The following is a 9,742-nucleotide window of genomic DNA, read 5'->3' on the forward strand; positions in this document are numbered from 1 at the left end:
AATTTTATTTAAGAAAAATAGTTAAGATCACTATTTTAATTACTATTTTTGGCACTATAAATTATATTTGAATACAAGGATTGCGAGGTTTAACAATTAAGAAAATAGTCCTTGGCCCCAAGAGTTTGTGTACATAAGTATTTTTTATGAATTAACTGATGCTTGTACTTACAATTTTTTTGGGGCAAGTAGATAATTTTTGGCTTTAGTTTTATTCGTTAACTGTAAATTAAAAAATTTCAATTATATTAGTATCATTTCCGATGGAAATTTTCTTAAAAGAAGTCAAATTTCTGTTTTTCTTTATCTTCCTGAATTTTTTGGTAAATGGTAGATACAATTTTTCAGCTTTTTTAAAAATTGTTATTATGGAAAAGTTTTGATATGTAGCAGTAACTTTTGTAACAATCTAATTAACAAATTAATGGTGGACTAGCAGTTCTGAAAATTAAAAGTATACACGGAATATTTTCCGGTTAAAACGAGGTTCTCAAATGAGTGACGTCTTGAAACAGTTTTCACTGTTTATTTACACTAATAATCTTTAGAATTACGTCTTGATTCTCAATTCCGGATATAAAATCTCAATAAACTACTAACGTATACCTGCATTTCCTAGAATTATGCTCACAAAAACAAGATGTGAAAAATATTTGCTCACATATACATATACGACAAAACAGCCGTAAAGTAAGTACGTGTGTACATATGTCGTTGTAGATTTGGACGTCGTACTTAGAGTCTGCAGAAGAACGAAAGGAAACAATACGATTTTTCAGTCAGTTTTATCATGAATACATAAAAAAAAAAAAAAAAAAACTAATAAATTCTATCGTTAAGATTTAATATCAAGTTGATTATATAGGAAAGGGGTATTTAAGGTACTCGAAAAACTTTTTTTTTTTTACATTCTAGAATCAGATAGTGTTAAGTATAAGTAGAAACCTGAAGGAGAAATTCTCAAAAACAATTTCACGTGTTATAAGATAAGTACTACTGTTTATATTACAACTTGTATTTTCGAACGGCTTATCAATTTGTAGGTATCAACAATATTATTTATACGTTAGCAGTGTCCTAATGGGTAAAAATAATGTTTGAAAACAGATAAATGATTTAATTATTTCAAAAAAAACGTAATAAACACAGAAAAAATGCTTTACTATTTTTTTATTTTACATCAACTCTATCTTACATTAATAGATTATTATAATCTACCATGTATTAAAAATACTGTCAACATTGATAAAATAAAATAATATGGAATGACTGATGTATCTATGCCGCGTACTATACATAGTACGTGATTTTTTCTCTTATGTTCAGAATAGATATGGTTTAACTAGAAATTTCTAACATAACAGATACAGGAGAGATATAAAGTAGTATTGATAATTAAATATTATCCAACAATTTTAATTAATTTAGGCTTTTTTAATGTAAGATCTTGTACACTTACACAAATTCTATCTGAATAAAATTTTAAAGACATTCTTATTCAAATTTCTAATAATATGTGCTGGGTGTGTCAGAAATGAGTTAAGCTAACAAAAAATTTTGCAGTGAATATTTATTTGGTCATAGATATTTTTACATGATTTTTTGTATCAGTGGTTTAATGTATCCGTCACATCATAATAATATGCTCTGTCATTTTATGTTCAAATGTCACTTTCTAACTTAAAAGTAATGTGTTAAATGAAAGAATTTATTCATATCCATGAAATGAATGAATGAGTTAAATTTTTTACTTCTACATTACACTTTAAAACAAGATTGGCAACGAGTAGTTATACCCTATAGGATCAATTTTTTAAACATTACAAAGACCTCAAATATCAACATAATATTAACTTTAGTAGAACAAGTGCTCAAAAGTCTTTTTAGAATTAACTTTTAGTATGACTTGACGTAAAAATTACAGTTAAATAACATTTTACCTGTACATATCCATAAGTATGCCTTGTAAGTTAGCTTTTTAGAGCGAAAAAACTTACTGCAATTGAAACGTCATTGTCTTGTGTAAATAGAAGGTTACTTTCAGTTGAGAAGCTTGAGTGATCCCTAGTGGTCTCTCACCTTCATATGAGCCCGTATGTGCATTATCAGATTATTTTTAAAAATAAAAGTCTTACCACAATCATGGCATCTCAAACGTCGTTCTTTTATAAGGTTAATAGGGTCATGGGTACGTTCATGCTTTTGTAGACCAGACGAATATGTAAAAGTTTTGTTGCAGACTTTACATGCATATGGTTTTTCACCAAAATGGATGCGAGAGTGCGATTTTAAAATAGTTAGCTGAGTAAAAGATTTGTCACAAAAATCACATGTAAATGGCCTTTCGCCTGTATGGCTACGAGTATGCGAGTGTATACCAGAGGAGTTGGCGAAACGTTTGCCGCAGATTTTACATTTGTATGGCTTTTCGCCTGTATGGACACGAGTGTGCGATTTTAGAGATGAGGACTGAGTAAAGGATTTTTCGCAAAAATTACATTTGTATGGCTTTTCACCCGTATGGGTGCGAATGTGATCTACAAGATTAGATTTGTGAATAAAAGACTTATCACAATCGTGACAATTGAAGTTTTGCTCATTTGTGGACGAAGGAGTGTGCGTTTGAAAATTATCTTTGCAGGGCTTTTTGGCTATATGGGCACGAGTGTGCGCTTTCAGATGAATTGCTTGAGAGAAAGATTCGTCGCAAAATTTGCATTTAAGTGGCTTTCCACCTGTATGCATGCGAATATGGCATATAATACTTAATCTGCGAGTAAAAGACCTGCCGCAAAAGTGACATTTAAAAAGTTGGTCTCTTGTGTGTATGAGATTATGCCTTTGTAGATGAAATGATAGAACAAAAGATTTGTCGCAAATAGTACATTTATACGGCTTTTCGCCGGTGTGGATACGAGTATGCCTTTTCAAATCATATTTACTACAAAAAGACTTGCCACATTGTTTGCATTCATATCTTTTTTTACTCTCATCTATACGTGTATTGCGCGGTGTTTGTGCATCAAGTCGGTTCTTACATGAACATGTTTTACCAAAATATTTGCATATGCAGCGTCGTTCGTCTTTATTACCTTTTGTTGCACGTGTCATTATGTAATATCTCCAGTGAATGTTGACCAAAAATATAAGTAAACGCTGATGATAGAAACACAGCCAATGCCTTTTCGGTGAGTACGATTTTATATAAATATTTGATGACACGGAAAAAGTTAGTATTATCCACTTGTCACTGCAAAATCTAAAAATTAAAATTCAGTCCAATGTTAAGTAATTAGCTGTTAAGTAGAAGGAATAAATGCTTACACTAACAGTAGGTATACGTGCAAGCTTTAAAAAGTATTAATTAAATCATTTTGTTGAGGAAATACAGTAAAAGAGAAGTGAAGTGAGTGCAGAATGAATGATTAGCAAAACATTTTTACAAGTTAGTAATTTTTTAACTAACTGTTGTATAGATACTATATTTATAAAATTTGAAAGTTCAATAATTCAATGCATGAAAACTGTTATTATTGAATTTCATCGGAAATAGATCAAAGTTTTCAAAAAATAAATTCAGTTAAAATACATCATGCTCATCTAACTTGACGCTACAGAAACATTCAAATAAAACTTACCTTTTTGTTTTGTTGTTAGTTATGAAATTGGCTACTATTTCTCCCAGTAACATCTAGTCATGGTTTTATAAAAATTTTTAAAATCCGTTATTGTGATACTTCAAAATAATTCACTCAGTCTAAGACATCGCTTCAACCATGAAACTTTCAGCACTTACAAATAAATTTTGATAATAAAAACTAAAATCACTTAAATCCACAATTTTCAAGATTAAGTAAGTAATTTTTGGCTTCAGTTTTATTCTTGAATTTTAAATGAAAAATTTGGACGTTTTCTTGTGAACAGGTTGTAGTCTACAGCCTTACTAGGCGCACTAAGAACTGTGGCACTAACTTTAGTCTTGCCTTGTTTGAGCTAAGATGTCTACTGATTCCATGTTGGTAGAACAATAATTCAGGAATAAGCTGGAACGTCTTATTTACAATTGTGATGTGTAACTGTAGGCAGTAACGAGCGCCTGAGCTCGATGAATCACTGAACTCGAAGAACACGAGGCTTGGAGCGTCTCGTTTCAAGTTGGAAATCACGAAACATCAACTCCCAACGGCCATAAAGTCAAATTTTCTTAAAAGAAGTGAAATTTCCCTTTTTCTTTCTCTTCCACTTTTAGGTGGATGGTAGATAAAATTTTTCAGCTTATTCTTGAATTAGTTTTATATTAGAGTTAGAATATGAAGCAGTAAATATTATAAAAATGTAATTTCTAAATAAATTAATGTCTGGAAACTTTGAAATCCAAACAAAGTATATTTTCTTGTTAATACTAAGTTTTTCCAACAAGTTACATCTTAAACTTTTTCTTACCATAAAAATGGCCAAGTTTTTTTTTAAATTGATTGATTAAGAGCTCACATTAAACGAGGTTTTGAAAGTAATGCATTTTTTCAATTTTTTTTTTTTTAATTTGAAACATCACTATCATTAATATAAAAAAAAAAATTATTAAAATACACGTAGTTATATTATTTCTTTAGAAAATTTTTAGAAAACGTAAAAATCATTTTAATAGAAAGTAGTGTACGAGCGTTATGATTTATCTATTACATCTAAATTATTACTTATTTATTTTAAAAAATGTAATCAAACGCACTAACAAATGATCATGAAAGTTGCAACCATTTTAACTCACACGATAAGTATAATTTAATTAATACTTGATAATCGTCATTTCATATTTTGTTGATAGATTTTTGAGCAGTTAGTAAGGTGAGGGACTATATACGCACTTACACATCGCCGTTACATATAAAAACTCTACAAAAGAAATAGATTCAAAATTAAGTTTAAAAAAATAATCCTTACGCATAATTTCGACAACTTTTTAAGACTGGTGTGAAAAATAAAATTTAATATTAAAAATTAGTTGAAAAATTCAACAGAATTTTATAATTCTCTGTTAGCATTAAAAAGTTATGGTTTCAAGAAATATTATTTAAACTATTTGAATTTTTTTTTTTTTATTACCATCAAAAGCAAAACATAATATACATTGAAGTCGAAGACTTCATGTTTAAAAAATAAGTACAAACGCTGTTAAAAATAGTAAGTAAAGTTTCATAATAGGATGCTTGCTGCGTTAGACAAGAACAGTGTTACAACAATTTCATCAGAAATATTTCTATACATAATAACATTCATGTGTTAAAAAAAAAAAAAAAAAAAAAAAAAAAATTACAACTCACGAATTTATAAAAAAATAAAATTCGAGTTAGTACTTACTATACAACTCTACTATTGTTTAACTCTAAAATAAAGTTGTTAGTTTTATTTTTAAGAAAATCAAAATTAAGCGCACCAGTTAAAAAACTTTGTTTTGCTTCTATGAATCAATGGTAGCATCATTTCGTACAAGCGTTGGTATACATGAATAGTCGTAGTTGTTATTTCTCAACTAACTCTAGACTTCTCATGGCACAATAATATAGACTTTCACTGACGTTTATTGCAATTTCATAAGCTGTTAACAAAATGTGGACTCCATCGTTAAAAAGTTGGCTATAATATTGTCCATAGTTTTTACATTATTTGTTTACGTTTAAGGAGTCTTGGGCGAAATAAGACCAATTTTTTTTAGTATGCCTCCTTTCAGTTATAAATTTATTTAACATCATAGAGTGATAGGCTCTTCTACCTACATATATTTTAGTTTATCTTATAACATTGATCTTTTGAGCAAGACACTAGCAGCAATGAAAAGTTGGCTATAATATTGCCTAACGTTTTTACATTATTTATTTACGTTTGAAGAGTTTTTGGTCGATATAAGACCAAATCTTTTTTAGTATGCCACCTTTCAGTTGTAAATTTATTCAATATCATATAGTGATAAGCTCTTCTAACACGATGGTGCCGTGTTAAGGGAAACATACAGGAAAAAAAATTTAATAAATCTGTTATTGTTACGGCTTTTTGCTGACATGGAGACCAGAGTGCCTTTTGAGACTAAAATTTTGAGTGAAAGATTTGCCGCAGATTTTACATTTATATGGCTTTTCGCCTAAATGGATGCGAGAGTGCGTTTTTAGATTAAACGAGTGTGCAAAAGATTTTTTGCAGATTTCACATTTATGTGACTTTTCGTTCATATGAGTACGAGCGTGTCTTTTAAAATCGTATTTTCGAGCAAAAGACTTATTACAATGATGACAATTAAAATTTCGTTCGCTCGTATGAACATTACTATGAATCGTCAAGGAGTTTGAATCAGAAAAAGATTTTTTGCAGATTTTACATTCGTACGGCTTTTTGCTAGTATGGATGCGAGTATGCGTTTTTAGATTGAAACTTTGGGTAAAAGATGTGCCACAGATATCACACTTGTATGGTTTTTCACTCATGTGGGTGCGAGTGTGTCGTCTAAGATCGCTTTTCCGAGCAAAAGACTTACTACAATCATGGCACTGGAAGGTCCGTTCACCGGAATGAACACAGCTATGAATGTTTAAGCTGTTTGAATTGGAAAAAGATGTTTTACAGGTCACACATTTATATGGCTTTTCACGTGTATGGGTATGAGTGTGCATGTGTAGAGTGTATGACTGAGTAAAATTTTTGTCGCAGACATCACATTGGTAGGGCTTTTCGCCTGTGTGAGTACGAGCGTGCTTTGTTAAATTACTTTTTTGATTGAAAAACTTATTGCAATAATTGCATTTATGGCGTTGCCCGCACTTGTATACAAGCATGTGCTTATCAAATTGTGCTTTAATAGCAAATATATCATTACAATTTTTGCACGTCCAGATTTGTCCATTGTTATGCTGAGTAACCTCCATCGCAGGTGTTATTATTCAATGTCACAAGTGAGAATCAACCAAAACTTGAGGAAAAACTTTAGTTGTCGTAATGTAGCTTTTGCTGTACTTGGAAGTCCAGTTCCTTCCAAAATATTTTGTTACAACAAAGAAAGTTTCCTTCTCCTTTTCTCTGTAAGGGCTAGAAATGAAAATTCAATCATGCCTTAAGTGATAAGCTACCTATTTGATTTTTTTTCATATACGATAGAAAAATTGAAAAGATTTTAAAGATTTTTTTTGACAACTTTTTTCGAGAGAAATACAATATTTAGCAAGTTATATTAGCGTGGAATTCGTTACTTACGGAGTTTTTTTTCTTAGTATAAATTGATCTACATTGAATAATTATTAAATAGTCATTACTTTAACATAGTTTTCAAAATTCATATCTTTATGCAGGAATTTTGTCATGAATTAATATCATAAACAATATCACTTATAATTTAGAAATGGAATTGTATTGAACTAACCTTTTTTGAAGTTGTTGGTTATGACACGTTGGCTTGCATTTTTCTACGTATCAGTGATTATTCTAAAAAAATTTTCAAATTACTATTCATGATACTTAAATTAGATTACTCATTATTACTACAAAATCATTAAATATGAATGCTTCCAGCACTGAACAATTTGTTTTAATAGTATGAGCTCAAATTTTTAAAAATATAATAAAATTACAATTTTTAATAGGCAAATAGTTACTTATCAACTTTGGTCCTCTTTTTTAGCAGTGAGATAAAAATTTTCAAGTTTACTTCTGTAATGTGGTTATCCTCGTGAAGCTGTAACTGTCTACAGCAATACAAGACACACCTTAGACACTAAGAACTATATACTGCATTTACACTGCAACAGTTTCAACTCACGACCTTGTCGGACATCTCGGTAACTTTATAGTCGTATCAATACACTCTACGTGCTATTACTGTGACTGTCGATGTATCAAAAGCCAGCGCGAATTCTTTTTCTGTTGGCACCTCAACACACTCTAATAGCTACTTAATTGCTCAGTAATAAGTGTAGAGGCCTCGACTTGGCATTGGTGCGTGGACACAATGCTTTTACATTTTAATCGAAATTCTTGGAAATCTATGAAATACATGTATCAACACGTTGAAACTCGAAAATCGGCAAAATGATAATTTAAATATTTTGTGAAACAAATGTAACACAAAGTTTAAAATTTAATGCAAGCCTTGTTTCAATAAAAAATATGGATTCAACAATTGAATTTTGCAATATAAAGAGTATTGACACTCCTCGTAGAATCATCTAATTTTAGCTTTGCTTTTTCGTGAGAATCCGATTTGGAAAAGTATGTAATAGTTATTTTATACTAAAATTTACCTTTCGATTTCTAGAAAAAAATTTTATTAAAATTGTTTTTGTACAAAGAGACAGAATGATACTGATGCTTCTTACGAATAGAAGTCAGCTTGTCATGCAAAATTGTCTTGTTCGAAACTTCTGACAAAGACTAGCTCAACGTGTCCTAACTCGCTGCTCAAATGAATGAATTACTAGTTATACTTTTAGGTAATTGATCAACTATCTAAAAAAGTAAAACGAAATGTAAAAGTATTAAACTCAGATTTTTTTTTTTATTGTTGTGTGATAGTTTAGTAGGAATTATTGCCCAGTATAGTGAAAATTGTGTTGCAAAAAGTACATATTCCCAAGACAATGGACTGCTTCTAGTGTACCATTTGATAGACAAAAATAATTTTTTAACTTTTTTTACGCTCACTAACGAGGTAAAGTCTTTGGCGGGGTTTCTTTAAAATTTTTTTTTCACGCACAATTAGCAAGAGAACACAAGATAAGGCTCCCCCGAAGAAGACGAAAAAAAGGGCACCCTGCAAGCAAGTCGAAGTTGAAAACTTGGTGAAGACAAACGATCATGCCAGCGCTGGAGTTTTCCCCCTCTCTCACTCTTTTCTCTTTCATCGTCGGTTCTCTCTTGAAGAAGCGAGCTTGATGATATTAAATGCCGAGAGCCAAAACTCGTTCGAAACTCAGCTCATTTATAAAGGCAAATTGTTTGTTCAGCAGCAAATGCACTGAAGTGTCTTCGCTTTCGTCCTTGGCTATCTAGTTTCATTTCTCGCGAACTGCCAAGTCATAGTTTTCCAAAGGTACGCGGGTTCTTGTTTGCAGCTCACTCACGTACTTGCACGTATACGCAAGCCTTTCCTCTCTTGTGCGCATGCTAAGAGCTGCACTTTCAAAAGCTTATGAATTTTCTAAGTGCTTGACCTTATTTTAGCGTCATCGTACTAGCTCTTCATACTTACGTGCTTTTGAGAAAGTCTTTTTTTTTTTTTTTTTAAAAAAAGCTTGTATTAGGCATTTTAGAGACATAGTTTTGTGATATGCGTATCCATGCATTATAGTTTCCAAGATGACTGCAAAGACAAAATAATATTAGTAAATATTAATACTATCCATAATTTAAGATACTCATTTATTTGTTGAATTACTTATTTTCTTATATTTTTGCATAGTCTTAAATATCAGTAAAAATTCAGTTTTTTTACGATATGACATATCATTATACAAGCGTAACAATCGTACAGAAGGAGATACTTGCAGTTTAATCATCATTTAAACTCCCTATATTTATAGCAGAATAAAATCAGTATCATCCAATAAAAAAACAGATTTGCAGTCACAAATGCCTTAAGTAACCCTTCGGTAAAGATGATACACTTTTACTAAAATTATTACAATTTTTTGACTCTGAATTACAATTGCCAGTTCCCTATTCATAAAAATCATGATAACGAACATTGAGTATCACAATATCT

The 9,742-nt window shown here is 30.6% G+C and overlaps 2 protein-coding genes across 2 annotated transcripts; both read right to left on the bottom strand.

The window, feature by feature from the left end:
* Nucleotides 1–1,568: 1,568 nt before the first annotated feature.
* Nucleotides 1,569–4,010, bottom strand: LOC106647040 (uncharacterized). Its single transcript, XM_014363294.2, has 2 exons — nucleotides 3,639–4,010; nucleotides 1,569–3,259 (listed from the first exon to the last, which is right to left on the bottom strand). The coding sequence occupies exons 1-2, from the start codon at nucleotides 3,689–3,691 to the stop codon at nucleotides 2,065–2,067; spliced, it is 1,248 nt and encodes a 415-aa protein (XP_014218780.2). The 5' UTR covers nucleotides 3,692–4,010; the 3' UTR covers nucleotides 1,569–2,064.
* A 1,888-nt stretch (nucleotides 4,011–5,898) lies between these two features.
* LOC111644010 (uncharacterized) lies at nucleotides 5,899–7,867 on the bottom strand. Its single transcript, XM_089596614.1, has 3 exons — nucleotides 7,638–7,867; nucleotides 7,406–7,467; nucleotides 5,899–7,074 (listed from the first exon to the last, which is right to left on the bottom strand). The coding sequence occupies exon 3, from the start codon at nucleotides 6,912–6,914 to the stop codon at nucleotides 6,039–6,041; it is 876 nt and encodes a 291-aa protein (XP_089452740.1). The 5' UTR covers nucleotides 6,915–7,074; nucleotides 7,406–7,467; nucleotides 7,638–7,867; the 3' UTR covers nucleotides 5,899–6,038.
* Nucleotides 7,868–9,742: the final 1,875 nt, after the last annotated feature.

This window comes from Copidosoma floridanum, unplaced genomic scaffold, assembly GCF_036245765.1.
Source record: "Copidosoma floridanum isolate Cflo_tuat_1 unplaced genomic scaffold, Cflo_Japanese_pri ptg000030l, whole genome shotgun sequence".
Taxonomy (NCBI): Eukaryota; Metazoa; Arthropoda; class Insecta; order Hymenoptera; family Encyrtidae; genus Copidosoma; species Copidosoma floridanum.